The sequence below is a fragment of the Serinus canaria genome, chromosome 2 (assembly GCF_022539315.1).
Source record: "Serinus canaria isolate serCan28SL12 chromosome 2, serCan2020, whole genome shotgun sequence".
NCBI lineage: Eukaryota > Metazoa > Chordata > Aves > Passeriformes > Fringillidae > Serinus > Serinus canaria.
The window spans coordinates 133836039-133856938 of record NC_066315.1 but is presented as its reverse complement, the minus strand read 5'-3'; the positions used below and the strand labels follow the sequence as shown (position 1 = coordinate 133856938).

At 41.7% G+C, this 20900-nt stretch overlaps 1 protein-coding gene across 2 annotated transcripts in view; it reads left to right on the top strand.

Annotated features, from left to right (window-relative positions):
- The first annotated feature begins 686 nt into the window (after positions 1–686).
- The window catches only part of RSPO2 (R-spondin 2), a 103350-nt gene continuing 83136 nt past the window's right edge, over positions 687–20900 (top strand). The window contains exon 1 of one of the 2 annotated variants that reach the window (XM_050970469.1): positions 687–824. In XM_050970469.1, the coding sequence (XP_050826426.1) occupies positions 731–824 (94 nt within the window). In that variant the 5' untranslated portion in view covers positions 687–730. The remainder of the gene's footprint in view (positions 825–20900) is intronic. The other variant, XM_050970468.1, reaches the window with a different exon arrangement.

Here is a 20900-nt window from a genome sequence, read left to right as displayed (position 1 = left end):
CGCATCCCCGCGGAGCCCGCACGGCCCCGCCGCCCGCGCCCTCGCCTCGCTGCATAAAAGGAGCGGGCGGAGGCGGGCGGCCGGGGGCCCGGCGCGGACACCGCCTGCATGTGCCCGGGAGCCCCCGCCGCCCGCCCCGCCGAGCCCGCGTCCCGGCGGCCGCCGGCGGCCCGCGTGGGGCTGCCCCGCGGCGCGGAGCCGCGCTCGGGAGCCGGCGGCTGGACGGGGCGGCCGCGGGGCCGCGCCGCGGGAGGTAGGGGGGGACGGCTTCGCCCCGCCGTGCCGCGACCTGAGCGCGTGTGGGCGGGGAGCGCCCCGCGCCGGGATAAATAGCGCTGTGCCCCGGCTGACAGCCCGTCCCGGGGCGCGCGGGGCCGGCGGCAGCGGGACAGGCTTGGGGCTCTCGGTGACTCCGCTCCGCGGCTCCGCTCCTGCCCCGACACGGGTTGTGATTTTCCTCTGTCTGTTTGTTTTTGGGGAGAGCCAGAGCAGTGGAGGACCAGGAGAGCCCGGGTCCGAGCTTTTCACCTCTCTCTCCCCGCAGCACAGGGGAGATGCTGGAAGCGGCGGTGAGTTCGCAGAGCCCGAGAAGGGCGGCGAGAAGCTTGTAAACTCCCCAGCGGCAGCCGCTGCCCCGCGACCCTCCGCCGGCCCCTCCTCGCCCCGCACGCCGCCGGCCTCGCCGCCCCTCGCTGCCGCCGGAGGAGGCTGCCCACCCCAGCGGCCCAGGATGCAGTTTCGCCTCTTCTCCTTTGCCTTGATCATCCTGAACTGCATGGATTACGGCCACTGCCAGCCCGGCCGCTGGAGACGCAGCAAAAGAGGTGAGTGGCGCCGGCTGCTCACCCGGGACGCCGCCCGGGGCAGCTGCGGGAGCGCCCGCAGGGAAGGGCCGCTCTCCGGCAGGTGAGCCGCGCTCCGGCTCCGCGGGCACCGGGCCGGCACGTGGGGCGGCAGCGGGGGCGAGCCTGGGGCGCGGGGCCGTGCCGGCCTGGCGACCGCTCCGCGGGGCTGCTCGCCGCCGTCCTGCTGCGGAGGGCGAACCGGGAGCAGGAGGAGCGGCGTGGACGTGAGCTCCGAGGGGAAGGGACCGGCCGGAGCCCGGGGCAGCCGGGGAGGAGAATGCCGAGCGGTAGGCGCACGGCCCCCGACCCCCACGGCATGTCCTTCCCCGGGGGCCGTGGCGGGCAGGGGACGTCGCTCATGTCGCCGTCGCTCCTCGTCCAACGGGTCGCGGCTGCCGGGGGATCGCTATTAGCCCGCGCAGTTAGAGTCGCGTGTCCACGGGACGGACTTTGAAGCTGCTTTCCGTGGGCGTTTCCGAGGCAAAAATGCGGCTTCTCCCCTCCATCCTCCGGTACCGCCGTGCCCGCTCCCGCGGGGCTTGGCCGCCGGGAGAGCCGCTGCGGCGGAGAGCACCGCGCCTTGCCCAGCGCCCGGGGGAGTTCTGTGCCGCCAGCTTTGCTGAAAACGTGCCGATCCCTTTGAGGAAAAGTCATAAACGGTGCGTTGGGGCTTCATCGGTTTCCCTAAACGCTGATGTCGGGATGCCGGAGCTTTGAGCCGGAGCGGTGCAATATGCCAGTACAGCTCCCGTGTGGACGGAGAGGTTACTGCAGCGCCTTCCGGCAGGCAGCCTGGCCGAGGCTTCGTCTGCTTCTTTTTTACTTTTTTTTTTGTTTGTTTTTTTTTTTTTTTAGTGGTGGGGAGGTTCACCTTATTATAAAATGTTTTATTATCCACATATTGTGAGTTATTTTTCTATCCCTTTTGCTGTTATTTTCTCAGCCACGCATCCCCTTCACATTTCAAAAGTTTGCTGAAAATCAGGTGGCTCAAGCTGCTGAGAAATTTCTGAAAGGATTGCGCTTTTAGTGGTATTATATGGAAGGGGAGGGACTTAACATCTCCAGTGTTAAGCTGCTACAAATAGTAATAAAACTGTGAGAAGAAAATAGTTTGCACTTTTCTGCTTACATCACTTTCAGAGTAGGTGCAAATAAAATTGTAAGGCAGTTTGGTTTTGATGGTTTCCAGAGTTTAATTTATGTGTGTGTGGCTAAAACGATAGCAGTCCTTTAAAGTGACCAGACTATCTGTGCTAACAAAGGGTATACTGTGTCTTTAATTAAATGTGGAACTACTTAGAGTGCTGGCTAGACAGCGGAGGGTGATAGTGGTATTTCTGCTTTACAACAGAGCTTAAGGGCTGCATTGTGGGAGTACTGAAATGAATAGACATCTAACTCAAGTTGTGTGAATTGTCCTCTTACAAAAACTTAAGCTGGTTTTAATTGATCTCATGTTCACTGATTGATCCTAGACCAATTGTTGTGCTTGTTGAACAGTTGGCTTTTCCAAAGAAGATTGATTTAAATTAGTTTTTAGTTTAATTATTGGATAAATACAATCAGTATTGACAGTTGACTTACTGGGTCTATTTTGTGCTGTCACCTATGTGTTTTGTTTTGGGCTTTGAAGAATGCAGTCTTTTTCAGTTAATAAGTATAAAGAAGTAAGCATAGCCAGTTCTAAGCAGAGAAAGCACAATCTAAGAATGTATTCAAATTATAATAGGTATTTGCCATGACATATCCAGTCTGAAGTAATGCTTTCATACAGGACTCAAAATTCCAATAATTTCACAATTTTTCCATATCCCATCTGCAAATAATCAGGCAGTCACTGTGGGGTACTGGCAGTTAAAATTTCTCTGGCATTCTGTTTTGTCTGTTACATGATCTTAGATGCTCCATAATATCGTTTTCTTAATGAAATACAATTTTTGGCATAGAATAAGTCTCCTATGTGGTAGGAATCAATTGCATTCAGTCTGGAATGATGGGCAAATATCATGTGTAGCTGATTTTTTTAAAGCAGCTAAATGTACAATAAACTTCAAGTGTATATGCCTGTACTGGTGTTTGCTTGGATTTGTTGCTGATGTAGAATACTCTAATAAAGAAGACTTAAGTAAATTTGGGGAGACGTTCCCAGGATTCCTCATTTACCATCTGCTTGCAACCCTTTCCCAAATCAAGGCTTGCAACATTGCAGTAGAAGCAGAATAATAGAATAAGGTTCAGAAAGTGGTTCCTGCCTTGTATTGATTTGTGTTTTGTTAGTTAATGTCACTTCACTAAGATTTTTTGATAGATACATAATAATCAACAGTCTCTACTTAGTCCACTGCTGCTCTTAATTACTTTTTCAGCTCACTACAATATTGCTTTGCATAGTTGCTCAGAACAGAACCTTATTTTCCTTAAAACACCTCACCAAATTCTCCTTCTGTAAGTCACTGCCCTGAGCAGGATGAAAGCCTTTTGGCCTTTCCTGCAGAAGATATTTGAAAACCTATTTAAGGGTTACCTAGCTGAAAGTTTGGTGGTGTAGTATCACAGCTGGTTTAGTCTAATCTTTCCTTTTCTTGTTGAATTGTATAACTTGATTTTTTGTTTCTCTTGTAAGCCTTCTTCAATGAAAATTTATATTTATTTTTCAGATTTCTCTTTAGCAATCAGTATAAGATGGGCAGCTTCATGTCTTAGCATTTCACTGAATATCACAGGGTACAGGAAAGACCATTGGTTTTTCCCTTAGAGACATAATGAAAACAACTTTTCCAAAGATTGCCGCAAATCAAAATGGAGATATGTAGAAATGGAGACTCTCAGGGAGGCATGATGGTATTCTGAAAAGTTTTGACAGAAGAGAATATAGGGATCATTATAAACAGTCATCAAAAACCAGATGCTGACAAAATTCCCCAAGGGGAAAAAAGTCAATGATAGCAGTCAGTGCCTGCCTTGATGGGGAAACTCAAGAGTCTACAGAGAGGCTCTCTACAGTTGGTAAGACCAATGTTGGAGTAATAAAAAATGTGAATGGGACACATTCACATAGTTAAACCTGTTTATATCCAAGTACTCAAAACCTGTGTCTGTAAGATACTTGTCTTTCCATTTAGTTCCTATTGATGGAGTGTCATGAGGGCTGAGGTGAATACTTATCTCCCAGATGCTTACACTCTATGTTAGAGGTACATAAAGGGGGAATATCTGTGCCAAGGAGTGACAGTGGTGATGGCAAAATATCCACAGGTGGAAACAGGAGGAATACCTGGGGCAGGAAATTTCCCAAGTGTTTCTCAGACTTCAATATAGCTTTGTGCACAGCATTTATTGAAGAATATGAATAAATGGAGGGGCACAGTCACTGGGTTCAAAATTATGTCAATTAAATTTTTATCATCTTAATATAAGATGGGAATCCTGACCACAAACCTGTTATTATTATAGGAAGTTGTTACATGGATTTTCAACTAGAAGAAAAACCTGCTTGGATATTGGGGACTGTGATTTAGCTTTCCTAACAAGGTGTTTACCTGGGATAATCTTGGAACCTGTCTCAGTTGGGTTGTATGGCCAAGCTTTGGGAAAGGTAGATGATTTAAGCATTAGGGAAAAAGAAACTCTGTTGGATATACTTGACTGAAATAAATACCACATCTGCTTTTACAAGGACTGTACTAGCTCCTGAAGAGTAATTTACCTCAAAAAAAGTCATACTACATGACTTTTGTCTAGCATTATCCAAATATTCTGGCTGTTATTAGCTAATCTTCCTCTCTCTGAGTCTGAAACGTGTTTGAAGGAAAGTTAACCTTTTTATCTGCAGGTTAAGACTTAAAATTCAATGTGGAAGCAGTACTTTGAGATACTTTTTTTCCCTCAGGTGTGACATTAAGCAGTTGTAACAGAACCTGTGAAAGAACTGAGTTGTGCTAACACAAGTGGTAATTTTCCAGCACTCATGATCAGGAGAAATGTTTTGGAACATAGCTTCTGTTCCTCAGACCTGCACTTAGGATAGTTACTAATCATTCTTTATACATACATTGTTACTACAGCAATTAGAATATCCTAACTCTGTAACCATTGAAAAGTTGCAACTTTCAAACCTTTTGCTATTTACACTTATTACTGTCATAAACTGACAGAAATCAAAATTTCTGTGTGAATGACTGAATACTGAACTGGCTAATGATGCAGTGTTACTGAGGATAAGCAATGCTCAAACAGATTGTGAAGATTTGCAGGAGAATGCTCAAAGCACCAAGAGCAGGATTCACTGTCAAAATAGACATCTAAGGGTTAGGTGTTTCAGCTTCCCAAAGTTGGTTTTTAGTGCTGCTTATAATATTTATAAGATATACTTCTGGGCTTGGTATGTGCGTGACTCTCTTTAGCAAGCAGAGGCTGGACAGGATATTTTGGGGCAGGTCCTGTGCATTTGATACCTTTGGGTGTCCCAAGACCTGTTACTGGGGAAGTTAGAACTGGGGAGCATGTTCTGGCACAGTGTTGGGGTGTGTGTGCTTTTCCTTGCCTGTATCCACCCCTTTAGGTTCCATCATAGGTCACTTGGGTTTAGGATGCTGGGTTTAGATGGGTGTGCCTGATCAGACCTTGAAGTCTGTGTCCATGCTTTTGTGTTAAAACCTGCTGTAAGATTTACACTATGATGAAGAGCTTAGATTTGTACACTTGATAAACTTGTCTTAATGGTGTACTTTCCCCTTTTAGAGGATGGAGGGGATTTTCTAAGGCTTGGCTGAAAACTCTCACTGGAGCAGCTCAAAATGCATGACAGATACTGAAAGGGAGTTTTTGCACTAATATAGGGACATTATGGTGACAAAAGCAAGAGTGCAGTTTCTCAATTTAATGTGTCATTTACAATACACAGGCCAGCATAATTACTATGTTAAAGTATGTTAGCATAGTGTTGTTTACATAAGATGCCTTTAAAAATATGGAAAATATGAAATTATTTAAAAGGTAGAAAGTGGAAGAGGTGTTTGGTAATAAAATTCAAAGAATAAAGAAATAAAAGGCTGTTTCTTTTTTTGGGTTTTTTCTTTCTCTTGCTCTTTCTGCCACGACTCTGACTACCCCATGGAGGCCTGCACTTCATTTCTGATAATCTAGCTTTTTTTTTTAATACCAAAACCTAAAGCTAACTAGAGGGACTGTCTAATCAAACCTGCAAATCATCACAGGCTGAAAACATTGCCCAACTTACTGTACCTCCAACTTGAAAGCTTATAACTGACCATAACATCTTTTCCAAAAATGCATCCTTGATTTTGAATTCTGGGGTGGGACTCATGTGAGTACAGGTAACTATCTGGAACATGAAGGTCTACATGTTCTTTTATAATTGATCTAGTTGGTGCAGTCCATCAAACTCTTAGTGCAATTTAACTCATCCCATGGTAGATGCCTGCCTTTGATCAGATAAACATACCCCTACTTAAATAAAGATAAGATTACTTGATTATCTTTATCTGTAATTGAAGTGTAGTTCAGCTGTACATGTCTTCAGTGTTAGCCCCTGAACTAAACTGAAATCAGCCCCCAATGAAAAAGTATCCACTACCTATAGTAAAATTAAATGTTGGTGCAGCTCTTAACTGTTAACAGATACAGTCCCTGAAAGTTCTAATCTCTCCTGTATTAGAGATTGGTTTAGTTTCAGGTATTTTTTAATAAATTCAGTTCCTCAAGCATGCCCCTTCTTTTCACCTCAAAGTTTTGTTCAGGCACAGTTGGAGAACCTTCTGTATTTGTCTAGGCTCCAAGTATTTGCTAATCCTTTTCTTAGTGAAGAGCATGACTTCATAAGTATTGGCTGTTGGTAATGCACAAATGTAACAGCTTGATCCTTTCATCATGGACTGCTTTAGAAACTGAAATTAGGTGCTGCCATGGTTTGTATACTCATTGTATTGGTAGTATGTGTTTAGCAGATGTAATGCTTTGGTGTCAGGGTGGTGCTGCAAAGTAACTTTGTGCAAGAGGAGGAAATCTATCACTTTTTGGGACAGCAGTGGCAGGCTTAAACCTGTTCCCAAGTAATTTTTGGTGTAGAGGGTGTAAGAGGCTTTGTATCACATTTTGATACTTGGATCCTAAGTCATACATCTTAGGAAGGGAGGTGTTGAGGTGTCAGCTGGATCTTGCTGGTGAGCACCATAGGGCAGATGCAGAGCTCTCTTTCCTGCCTACACAGTGGCTTTGTCCAGGCAGCTCCATCCATGAGGACCACTTACTGATTAGTCTTCAGTGCAACACTTGTTGAGTTTTGCCTGTCTGTGGGCAGTAAGGTCCCTTGTCTGACTTGAATTCTTGCTGTGCCACTTTATTCTCTCTATGTGTGGCTCCTGTCCGTTTTTGCTAATACTTTTCAAAACTCAGAGGAGAAATGAAACTGAAATGGATCAGGGTGGTGGTCTCTGCATGTTTGCCCCAAAAAGGCAGATGGTGATACAACGCAGTGTCAAGCACAGGAGAGGCAAGAGTGAAAGCATAAGTTTGCCAATACTCTAATGTCACCTTTCTGATTAAGTTTCTGCAGTGGAGGGGGTGGGTGGGTGGAGGAATTATAAAAAATTGGTATTTATACATAATACTATTTCAAAATACCTAATTGGTGTGAAACTTGTGTTCTGAACATGGAATGGAGATAAGTGAAACAATGAAATATGATATTTTCCTCTTTAAGTTTTCCTCTGAAACTAAAAGGATTTGAGACTTTATTTGTTTGTCCTTACTTTGGGATTTCTGTGTCTTAGCACTTTGATTTCACACGGCTGTACACATCTCTGACCTTTGTGTGTCAAACTGTGGTCCACAGAGCAGCTGCCAGCATCTTCTGGATGTGTAGAGATCACACTGTCTCATCCTTGTGTTTCTACCTAAATACCCTTGAATGAAACACTCCAGTGAACTTGTATAGCTCTGCTTCTTTAATCTTATCCTATTTTGCTGCAAGTGCTCGTTAGTTAAATTCAAATTTGAGCTTAAAATTTTTTTTAGGGGACAGCATATGAAAGATTGGCAGTTAAATTTTCTGAAATTTCCTCCTGTTTGTGGATTTGAATGTGCAAACTGTGAAGTGCAAAAGGATATAAAAGAAGGAATAGAACTACAGTGTGGGGAAGAGACTAATTTTTATAGGAAAGCAGAGAAGGAATTACTATTTGAGGTACCTTGATTATGTGATCAATAAGTGGCTTTTAAGATCCCATCTGTTAAGATCTGGTGAAAAGTACAAAAACCCTTCATGTTCTTTGTTTCAGTAATTAATCACTTATGTATTTCTTTTTGAAATACAGATTTCAGTAGAGCCAAGTACTTGATGTATCTCTAAGGTTTTGTCCTTCTGTGAGGAAATGTTGTCTCCATTCCTTCCTCTTTTGTTGATTTTAGGGGATGGTCATAAGACTATAACTAGGGAAATGTAAGCAATTACAGGTTACATGCAGAATATTTAGAAGAGGTGTGGAGTTCTGTAATTTTGTTTCAAACACCATCCTCCCCACCCCCACACTTTCAGTGGAATTATGTGTGTTATTTCATAAGGATAATGGCAAATCTTGTGTACAATTAACATAGATCCAAAAATGACAGTACTTCAACTGTGATTATCTGTTTGTAAAAATATTTTTTCTCTCAAGAATTTAAATCTAAAAATAATCAAAAGCATATGGTTTAGGGACTGACTCTCAAATTTATCTTGCAGAAAATTTTCTCTATTTTTTTGTGAGTATAGTCAAGATTTTCTCCATCGAGATGAAAACCGGACCCAAACATAGATGTAGTGAGGTGGAGGAAGGGACCTGGAATATCAGTAATGTTTCTGTGTTGGCTTTTAGGTTGGTGGGTTTTTTAATCACTGGACAATTGTATGTGCACTAACTCCAAAGCAGATCATGTGCAGCAATAAATACCGTGTTTGTGCCTTTTTGTCTTGATATTTGTACTGCTTTTACACTGCAAAGGGACAAGTGTATTTGTGTTAGAGAATTGCAGTGCTGCCATAAAATAGAAACTTCCTGATCCAAGCACATTATTTTCTCTTTTGAGTTGAAATGCTGGCTGAAATGTGTTGCACACAAACATATACTCTGCAGTGATGTATGGTCTTCTCAGCGTATGGTTGCCACCTTTGGAATACCAAAAAACCCCAAACTAGCCACATCAGACAAAGGGCTGTTGTGCATGCACAGATCAATCTGCACGTGTACAGCAGCACTGACAGCACCCATCACATCCATAGCAAAACATTATGGGCAAGATGGAAACAACTGAAACAGCAACTGTGCTTAGTAAAGATAGATGTTACTGATTTGCTCTTTCTTCTTTCTGGAAGTACTCAAAAATTTTGGTAGATACCATATGTTTTTATTATAAACCTTCCAATTTAGACAGTGTTTCCACTGCCAAACATGTGGCTGTCACTCTGTTGAGTGGGCACTAAAGTTCCATCATCTTTTGCTTTATCTATTTTGAGATGGTAGTTAACATCTCAGCTGAGCTGAGGCCCTGCAGTGCTGGCCCTGCTGACATGGCAGCCTCTGAACTGAGGTCACCAGAGCAGAAATCAGAAATCTGTCCTGGATCCCCTTCCCCTAGCAGACATGTTCTTTGGCCCTTCATGTGACCTACTTCAGACCTGGTTCACATCTCATTTTACACAATGCACACTAATAATGTGGTGGGCATGGGTTCAGTTTTGACTCAGCAAGAGTAACTAAGTTGGCACAATCACTTTGCACATGAGGTGCATTAGGTTCTGTTTACAGAACAACACAGCACAACACAGCAGCTGCTGGTTTCAGTTTTCTTAAAGCTTTTAACCATTATTGTGAAATACTTACCACTGGCCTCTGATCTGAGATGCTTCAGTCCTGCAAGAAACCTAAAGCTAAGGAAAATTTCACAGAGCATTCGCTTATTTATCTGTTGGCATCAAGTTATGTATTTTACTTTCACCAGGGACATTCTCAGGAGGTGGCTTTACCTCTAAATTTGCTCTGCTATCTTCTCCAAAATGGTCAGCATTCTCTCCCCTGCTTTGTTGAGTGCAAGGAAAGCTGAATCTCTAAGGGACATGTGAGGGAAGGCACCTCTTGGAGTAGGGTAGCTGTGTGCCTTTGCTGTTGTGATGTACTCCTGTGGCAGCAGGACAGTTCTTCAACTTAAGTTCCTTGCCTGGATCATACAAAATGTGCCTGGCCTGCATGCATCTGTCTTGGCCTTTTTTTAAGTTGTTCAGCAAATATTGATTGTACATGGGTACAATCATTATTATACATCACATGTTTGGTTTTACCTGACGTGGTTCAGTGTTGGGAGTTCTGCCTCCCTGGTAAGAGGTTTCCTTCAGGATGTCAGAGGGATTGCTTTTATTGTTAATCTTCCTGCCTGTAAAGCTTGTGGTTCATATACATATATTCATCAATGAAAATGGTAACAGAAGATAAATTCCTCTTTTCTGTGAATGCTAAGCAGCTTTCCAGTGTGAAATGTTATGGCAGTAGGGATGTGAAAAATGTCAGCATCTCATTGAAGTGGTGCTTCTAGAGTGCTTTGGTTTCCAGCTCTATTTCTTACAGCACTATTGCAATATGCTGGAATGCAGCATCTTTGCTGATGCTGAGATGACACTGGGTTATGATTTCTCCTTTTAGCTATAATGGGATTGCAGAATTACAAGTAGTTATAATAATTCTTTTATTAGTCACAGGATTTGCTGAATTTTGTCTGTGGCCTTCAAAGTTGTTTTGGAATTCAGTTTTAGGAAATGCTTATGGCTGCAGTTAGGAATTAAAATAAAAGGGATGTCTAATATTTTTTGTAGTGTTTAAAGTTACTTTTTTTGTTTTCTGTGAAGCTTGCTTTGACTCCACTCTGGTTTTTGGCTTTTTTTTGTGGTTGATTTGGTTTTTGTAATGGAGACTCTTATAGAAGTAGCAGCTATGACTTTCTTTGGTGCAAAATGTGTAGTGTGAAACTGAGAAGAAAATCTACAAAATCTTATATTTAGGTGAGCAGAACTTGTAGACCACCTAGTCTAGTGCTGTACAGATGTGAAGTAGTAAGAATATATATCCTCCTTTTGAAGGATTCAGGTAGACAAAACTGCCACATGGAGAGGAAGAAGAGGCACAGAATTACCTCTTTATTAGTGGACAAGGTTGGGTATCTGATCTGTAGTTTTGATTCTCAGATTCATCCATATTCCCTGGATCATGTACTCCCTCTGTACTGAGGGCATGTATTTGCAGAAAAACTTATTTTCCCCAGTTCAGATTGGTGTTCAGCCTCATCTGTATCTCTTTGAGCAAGAAAGACCATTTTTTCTGTTATTGTTCTGCATTTGTGTTGTACATGCTCCATCCATCTCTTTTGCACTGTCTCTGCAGCCCAAGACAGAGGCTTGTGTATTATGTCAGAGGGAATCTAGTTTTGCTCAGCTTTGAGTACAAGAAGAGGATTATACTGTCTGTTCTTCTGCTAAAAATGTCTTGTTATTTGCATCTGGTGCCAGCAGTATTCTGGAAAATACCCCCAATCCAGGGGACATCAACAAGCTGGAGAAATCAAAAGAAACCTCACAAAGTTCAACAAGACATTCAAAGCCCTGAGCCTGGGAAAGAGCAACCCCAGAGATCCCTGTAAGTTGGGGGGCAATCAGCAGGAAAGCAGCTTGGCAGAAAGGGCCCTGGGGGACATGGAGGGTGCTGTGCTGAGCGTGAGCCAGCAATGTTCCCCTGCTGCAAGGAAGATTTGGGGTGTTCTGGATTGCCAGCTGTGGTGAAGCACAGCTAAATGCTGTGTCCTTCTCTGGGCTCCTCAATGCTGGAGGGAGTTCAACAAAGGAACACAAAGATGATCAAGGGACTGGAGCATCTCTCCTGAGAAGAAAGGTTGAGAGAGCTGGGACTGTTCAGCCCAGAGAGGGCACAAAGGGGTTCTCATCAATGTAGCTGAAAGGGAGGGTGCAGTTAGGGCTGGGCCAGGCTCTTGCCTGGTGCTCAGTGACAGAACAAGAACAATGAGCACAAACTGAAACACAGCAGGTACCCTCTGAACATCAGGAAATGCTTTTCTACAGTGCAGGTGACTGAGGACTGATATGTGTTGTCCAGAGATGTTGTGGAGTCTCTGTCCTTGGAGATACTCAGAAGTCATCCATGTGTGGTCCTGGGCAGCTGCATTTGTCTGGCCCTACTTGAACAGGATTATTGGACCAAATGGCTCTTTTTGCCTCCAGAAGTTCCTTCCAACTTCAGCCATTCTGTGAAAGATAGTTTGGAAATGTACTGGGGACCTGGCTTGAGCCTGCTTTTTTCTTTTTAGTAGTAGCCAGCAGTGGAGAGGAAACAGACAAGTCATTCCCTTTAGGAATCCTTAGGATAAGTGACAGAATCATGCACAGTTGCAATCCCCTTAATTTGTTGGAATACTAAAATCAACCTAGAGAATCTTCTTGGTATTTAGCAGTAGCACTGGCTGTCATAAAAATACGATTCTATGTCATGCTGATTTTCCATCCCACGAGTTCCTTGCTCCCCCATTTTTCTTCTCTCAAATATTTACAGATACCAAAGAGTGCACTGTGAATGTAATAATTAAGATACTAGACCTAACTCTGGTCTCCCTCATTTTGTTGTAAATCTGGGGGTGATGTCAATCTCTCTCAGGCAGAGTGGATGTTCCTGAGATGGTGCTTGCTCTGGGATAGTGTTGTCAATTTGCTGATGCTATATTTCAGATCTCTTTAATTTAACTCTTTCATCAGACTCCTGGAAAAAACCTTGCTGCTTTCAACTTTTATTTCAGTTTTTGTAATTAGCAGTGGCATCCATATGTAGGAGTTTTCTTTCAGCTTTGGAAGGAGGCTTTTCTCTAACTGCTTTCCAAGCAGCAACTGAGTGAAACTGCTGCATATTGAGCCTGGTGAAACATGAGGCTCATTGGGTAAAATAACATTAGTCTGTGCTACTTAAACACACTCTGGAAGGCTTAAGGAGGAGAGGAAGGAAAATATTTGAAGAGATCAGCTGGATGTGGTTGAATACATGTAATGTCACCTGAGAAGGATTAGAATTTGCCAAAGCTTGACCTGAAGGAAGACCTCCATTTAGGGCTTGTGTTCCTACCAGATCAACTACAGTAGTTTTTCTATGCACAGCTCTCTACCAGCAGTCATAGAGTGAAAGAGTCCAGTGATTTACTTGGCTTCTGTGTCTCAGATGTAGTAAGTTGAAAAAAAAAAAAAAAAAAAAAAAAAGAAGGTCTCAGTTTAACATTCCTTCTCCTTATTAGCTGCAGCTGGCTTTTTCTAATTACTAAAGTCAACGTTTTTTCATCTGCATTCTGGTGCTTTTATCTTTGCTGGGAGCTCAGTGTATGCACTCTAGCTGATAAGCAGCTACACGTGTAGTTCATATCCATAGATGTGGACAGCTTCAAAAAATACATGGACTGACACTTCCAATTCCAAGAGAAGACCCAGTGAAGTAGTTAGTAGCAATGCTACTTCACCCACCATGGTATTTTCTTTCTGATTATGTGATGTTAGCAAACCCAGTGACCTCATTCTTAATGACTTGATTACTGTGATGGTGAAAATCATGTAGTGTTTGTGAAAATTGTGATAGTGTTTTAGAGGGCTCAGAGTGCTTTCCCATGCACCTCCCTGAAGTGATGAGGGTCTCTTAGAGGTGTAGAAATGGAGTCCTGGGGTTACAAAATGAAGTAAAATAGAATGACAAATGGGGATGCTTAGTAACTCCGAAAAAACAAGCCACAAGTGATGTTCTTGTTTTATTCAAGTCTGCTACAGAGCTGGGATAGAGGTTGAAGAAAATTAAATGATTGTTTGTGCCAACATTATGCAGCTAGACAGATGTTCACCACAGCAGGCCCCTATAGCCATGCCTGCTAAATCTGAGGTTTGACTATTGAATGGTAAAGTAGGTAATACTTCCACATAACAATTTAAAAATACAAATTTTCTTATTAAGAATATAGGGTTTTTTTAGGAATTACCTAATCTCATGCTTCTAGATATGGACTTGAGTATCACAGACTGGGAATACTCTTAGTTGGGGGATGAACTTGCCTTTACCAACAGGAGGTTTCTGATACCTTCCTCTAAAGCATTGACTGCTGCTGGAGTGGGCAATGCTTTTGCTCAGTATAAGAATTTCCATGTAAATTTTTTGTTGCAAAGTTTCTTTTTATGCACCAGATGGTATTTGAGTCTATATTGTTGGGCTTCTGTATAGCATGTGCCATACTGGGCTTGATCTAAAAAATACCTTGAGTTACAGTTAAGTTTGGTGGATAGGTAATGAGAAAAGGCACACAATGAAATGCAGTGCTGTGGAGGAATAACATGTCTCTCCAGAGACTTATATTGCAATGATTTAATGTCAAAACTATTTAGAGTTAACCTTCTTTTGCATTTGCATCTCATACCACTAAATTATGAAATTGTGACTAAGATTTAACCATTTTGTTTAGCCACAAAGTTATCACTGCTTGTTATTTATTTGTTTCTTTTTTTCATTCATTCTCAGTTTGTAAGAGAAACACCGTCCTTGTAGTAATCATGTAGAGATCCCCATGATACTCTGCTCTGTGGAATAATTTTTCTTTTGTTTATGTATTTTTAGCTAAGAAGAAATCTGATTAGCTGAATGTTCTTGATAATATTCAAGTCCATCCTAGAGTTTTGCATTTGCTGTTTGATGTTCCATTTACAGCTTTACTTAAATGCTCTGCAAGGATTGTGGTTTAGTGGTGAGAGCATGAAATTTGAATCCAAGGTGCCTGGTTCTCTTACCAACAGAGCTGGCCAGTGTGTTTAAAACCAGATTCTTCTACACCACCACCCCATAACAGAGTTTTGCATGTGTGTCTACAAGTTTTTTTTTCCTCTCTCTGTTTCTCTTAAATAAATGTTGAGCAGCTTAAGCAGGCACTGCAGGTCTGTCTTTCCCTTCAGTGCCTCAGTACCTCTGGTGTAGAGGGTGGTGTTTTATCACAGTGCAGTTTAAACTATATCAGTGATATGTGTGGCTAACAGGTCCTAGAGTGTTAATCTCTAGGCATTTATATGGTTATTTTGAAGGATAATAAGCACATAAAAAGTTTCCTGCCTCCAAGTTTATTGTCTGAACACACACCAGCGTGTAGACCATTGCATTTATGGCAATGATTTAGGAGCTTTAGGAAGTGCTGGCTCTATCTAATATGAAGTCTTTTGTGCTGTCATGTCTCTCAGAACTGAGATAGCAAAACCTGTTAGACTCTGCATCAGTGCTCTGCAGGGTGCAGGATCTACTTCTGCCTCTTTTCATTACTAGGTAAGTGTCTGAAAGTATTTAATGGGGTTTTATCCTGGCATTTTAACTTCCAGATACAAAGGATGGAGCTCTTCAATTGAAGGTAGGTATTTCCAGTGGTCTGATTTAATTGCTATATGAAGAATCTATGTACTCTCAAAAAATCCCCCAAATTCTATTTTATTTCCTTCCAAACTGAGGTAACTATCAGATACCTCAGAACTGGGCTGTGAAAGGAAGATGTCTCAAAGAGGCCCACAGTTAGAGTTACTAAGCTGAACACCTTACTAAATTTACCTTATCTGAAGGTGGAAACTGAACTTTTAAAACTTAAGGTATTCCCAAAGTTAAGAAATGTGTATTTCTTGTATTAAGAATGTAAGAAAAGGAGATAACCATTTTTGTCTTTGCCTCCTCAGAGCTTCCTCTATCTTTCCTTTAATTCTCCAGTCTCTCATTATTCACATTGCAAACATAAGCTGTGTAATGTCAGCCAAGTAGCTTTTAATATTTTAGAAACATATGACCTGTCTGTTATTAAGACTGTATTTGCATTTCCATAGAATTATGAAAAAAATCAATAGGCCCTTGCTAAATACCAATTCTAATTTTTGCTTGAAATGTACTGAATGGTAAACACTTGGAGTCCACGGGTAAATATAATACATTTTTATCTTCTTTAAGAGGGAATTCTCATTTGAATTTAAAAAAGCCTTGTAGTCATGAAGTGTCATATTTCAGGATGACACTCAGCCTCCTGTGATTTAAGTGGATCTGAAATGAGGAAGCTAGTACATTTAATTTCATTTTTAATAATATTCCTGCATGGTGTGGAGATAGCAATATGAATATATCTGAAAAGCAAATATGCTCCATCTGTTCTAGTTCAAGATTTCTAAGTCTGGTCCATCATCTTTGAAGTTTCAGACTCTGGTGCCTGGAGTTGACAACAGGGAGCATGACAGAAAATTTGGTGGGTGTTTTAAATATGGGAGTACAAGCAGGATGTAAAGCTCAGTGATGTTGGATTGAATTAAAGTGCTGTCCTGAAGCTAAGTGTAGATTTGTGTAGTTTGGAAACATTCACTTTGAGTTGTCTTTTTCATGTGTTATTTTTCTTAATCAGATACTTTCATATTTTCAGAGTTTTATTTTTCAATCCAGTGTTTTTGTTTAAAGACACCTATTCTGATCTTCTACTTCCCCCTTTCTAGTTAAATTGTTTTGCTGCTCCTCTTCTCAGCCATGTGTGGCTATGGCAGCATAAATAGCATTTATTCTTCCTTCTCTGTTTGTCCAAGTGTCTATGAACTCTTTTGCTTGCCTGCAAATCCAGAATTTTCTCAGGGCATATTGCTAAAATTTCCATATTTATTTGAAATACCACCTTCTTGTCTCCCAATAACCAAAAAACTTATTGAGAGTGGTTTCATTGGTTCATTTTTGTCTTGGAAGAAAACTTTTTAGGACTTTTTGAAGTTTTTAAATCTAGTAATCTGAGTTTTTTAAAGAGTTCTACGAAATATGGCTTTGCAATGATTGTTTGGTTTTGCTCAATATTCAGAGCAGGATGACTGCAGTGATAAGGAACTCTCTCAGGTGCACAGAAGGTATATTTTCATTTCCTGATTCTCAGCACGTGTGACCTTGGTGAAGTTGCTCAGAAAACGTCCTGTATCCACATTTCTTTTTCTGGAAAATGGGACATTTGCTCCTTACATAGTCTTGCAGCAGCTCTACAATGGTGAAGACTCTGCACATCTGAGAAATAAATTAAATTCTGTTGTCTAGTATTTTGGATTTTGCTTGCATTCTGCTACATGCTTTTTTTTTGTTCGCATATTTATGACTTGGAAGATCTTTTCTTTAGCACTGCGTGTTTTCTTCTTTCAGTGCTTCTATCTGGCATGTTCTTTGGAAGCTTTCTTCCTAGAAGCAGCACAATGGTCAGAATCTCACGCTCAGACTTTAGTGCACAGTATTTCAATTTGCTCAAATTTAGCAAAGTAAGTTTCTTAGGGCAAAGATACAGGGAGAAGAATTCTGGCCCTGTGAGATGAATTGCTCATCTTATGCTGACCTGGGTGGAATGAGAATATCACCATTGGTTTACAAGTGTCTGATGAAATGTTGTAACAGTTGGATGTGGTTGTGAAGACACTTTGCTTATCCAGGGCTTTTCCTGGGTTGTGGTAGGACTGTTCTCCTTTGCTAATTTGCCCAGTAGTTTTCCCATTTTACATGGATTATAGATTACCTTAGCCTTAGGTGCCTCAGATGTAGCTGAAGTGGGCTGGAAAACAGGCTATTTCCAGTGCAGAGGCAAGCTTGTTACTAATGCTCAATAAAAATAAGAGAATGAGATTTCCTTCAAGTTTCTGAATTTTATTTACTCAGCTTAGTCTTAGCATGTAAAATCTTATGGGCATGAATGAAATTAAGTAACACACGCTCTAGTTAGCATTGTTTCAGACTTGGCAATAAACAAACTTTGCTCTTTTCAGCCTTCCAGTAGATAAATGCTTCATATTTTATTAGAACAATTTGGCTCCTGACATGAACTGTAAGCCTGTTAAGCCTGTAATATAGTGATTAAAATTGGAAAAATACAGGATGCAAATATGTTCTTCATTATGCACTTTAATGCCAACCAGATATGTAGTGTGCAGCCTAGAACATGATAGTTGGAGTGTACTAAGCAACTAGCAAATTGTTGACAAGGCTCATCTGCTATTGGTTTGTGTTGGGGTTAAGAGCAAAAGACCTTAAGAAATTTCAAATGTTTGACATTTTATGTTGATGCCCATTGCATCTGGCTGGATGCAGTTTAAATAGACAGGGCCAGTACCTTTATTACCTTCAGTTCAGTATTCTTCATTGAAGCAAGAAACAGGGCAAACTAAAGACTATGAGAAGAATTAATCAGTACATCTTACAGAAGAAAGACTCCTCAGTTATGAGAAGGGCTACTTTCTTTACATGGAGAATAATAATAAAAAGTAATTATAGTCTACGAAGCAGTAAATCCAAGCTGTTCTATTTTGCCAAAATCTTTTAATGTGGGACTGGTTTCCTTCCCAAGTTTAATCTGGGAGTTGCTTAGATCTCTTAAAAGGTGAGAAAGAATGAATTCCTAATGATACCATAGCATCTGCTATGAGGGCTTTGGAAGTGATGGTGGTGGTCTCAGTTGCCAATGAATGAGCTGCTCAGTGGGGAAAATCAGCCTCCAAACCCTGGTCTCCACATTGGAATGTGTGTGTCTTATCTGTGGGGAGCATGCATGTGGAAAGGAAGCTTTTGGATACAGTTTTAATTTTCCCATGCACTGTTTTCCTCTTGGATTGCCAAGATATTAGACTTCCCCTTGAAATTGTGGAAGAAAGAATATTGATCAAGAGTCCTCATTAAATAATGGAATCATAAAGTCATTCACCTTGGAAGAGACCTCTAAGATCAGTGAGTCAAGCTGTTAGCCCAGCACTGCCATGTCCAGTCCATTGTTAACCCACCTCCCTAGACACTCCATCTGCATGTTTTCTAAATACCTGCAGGGATGGGGACTCAAATGCTTCCTTGGGCAGCCAGTACCAATTCTTCCTTACCATGCCTATGAGAAATATGAAGTTTTCATTGGTATAAGTGGTTCTTCCCTTTCTGTTGCTAAACTCAGCACTACATTTCTGCACTTGCTTGGAGTTCCCTGTGTAAGCCATTGTCCAGCAGCTCCCCAGCCTTCTTCCATCCCATCTGGCACAGCGTCCCCGTGGAGAGCTTGGAAACATGGCCAACATAGACCAACCCTTAATAAACTTTTCACTGGGTGCCAAGGACAGCTTAGGCCCCTTTTTAGATCCTCTTTGCCAGATTAAACCAAGTCGAACTCCCACATGGTGCACAAAATGCGTGGGCTGGACTCACAGCTGCTTTCAGGAGATGTTCACTCCTCCAGAAATCCCGCTCTATTAAGCTGGACTTGCCCCAGGAGGCAGCCTGTCCCTCAGCACTTGCTCCTGGACAGGACAGGATGCAGAGAGGGCTCAGCTCAGCTGCTGCCTCCACTCCAAGCCTGCAGAAACCTGGAGCTCCCATCAGGGTCCCTGTACCAGGTGCCCCAGGACCAGACCGCCTGCTCATGCAACTGCTTACAGAAGTGGTTTGTGGTGTTTCAAAAGTTTCTGAAGTCCATAAATGGACCTATCATCCTGAAATAGGTTCTTTCAGAGTACATCAAGCCCACTGAGTGCTGTAGAGATTTGTATTGTTTATACTGAAAGTCATCATGTTTTTTTATAAAGTTTCCCTTTCTACTCCATGGAGTTTGTCCTGAAGATATTTCTGTGTGTTGGCTTCCAGGCCAGACATATTTTTAGTACATTTGCATAAGTGAAAGAACAGTCCTTTTGTAAATGGAGGAGACATTCTTTTGAAATTGCCAAATTAATGATAAATTAATTATTGTTTTAATAATGCAGCAAAATTAGTGTATTGCATTAGTGTGCTGCTATATTATTTTCTTTCTCTTAAGAGACAGCCTAGAAGAAATTTCAGGTCTTCATTAATGGCTTTTATAAGAATCAGACAAGTTCCGTGGCACTGGCAATTGAGCAGTAAGAGATATAGTGAATCTGTAGCCTTAATTTGTCCCTTTTTTAATCCTCAGACCTTTCTTTTAGGACCAAGAACACTATGCTTCCACAGCAGAGAATGTGGAAGGACAGAGTGAAGGAATCAGTGTACTTGGTGAAGAAAAACAAAAAGGTGCTTTGGTCGATGGTCGAGGTTTGGCAAAGAAATAGGAAAAAAACCCCACCCTTTTCATGAAAAGCAGACCATTATCATAGAAAGTATCACTCAGTGGAAATAAGAATAATTGCCAAACAAGATGTCAGTCTAGAAGCTTACAAGCAGTCCCAGAATACAATACTAAATTCATTGGTGTGGGATTTTGGGGTGCAGTTTTTATTACATCTGACAAAGTGTGCTGTGATCTCTTTGGAATGAGACTTCATAGAACTATATTAACAGCCTGCACACAGATTCAGAAAACATTCCTGTATTTGAAGTGGTTTAGCAAAATTCATTTATCCATTAAATCAAGAACTGTGTTTAGGCTGCAGGACCTGATGGTCCACATAATGTGCACTGGGCTCCTACCAGTCAAATGTAAACTGTCTAATTGCTCTCAGCTGTGTTGTAACAAATAATTGGAAACTGAATATCCACCAGCAGCCCTACCTGTAGCTGTAACAGTAGCAGATTCCTCTTACAGTTCCTCAAAAAAAAAAAAAAAAAGATGAGAACCCTCAGAAAAAAGCTTAGGGTTCTTTTTTTTTTTCCCCTGCTACTTTTAAAAGCTGCTGTTGCAGCGTGACTTGCTTGCCTGTTGTCCATGTTGTATTGCTTTCCTTGAACCAAAGCCAGTCGCCTTTTTGGCAAGTACTCTTGCTAAATGCACCATTTGAACAACTGTCAGTGGGGAGAGATACATTTCTGTGTTGATGCAGTGATGATTTTAACAGCTTGCTGATGCAGTGGAGGACACTCCAGAAACTTTCCTGAGTATGGAGATCTTGGCTGTGAATCCCAGGCTGCTGTATGGTGGCCAGCTCTGTCCTGTCCACCAGGGAGACTTTCACGTCTAAAAGACCAGTAAACAGCCATGGTAGCATTTGATGTTATTCCTTGATCA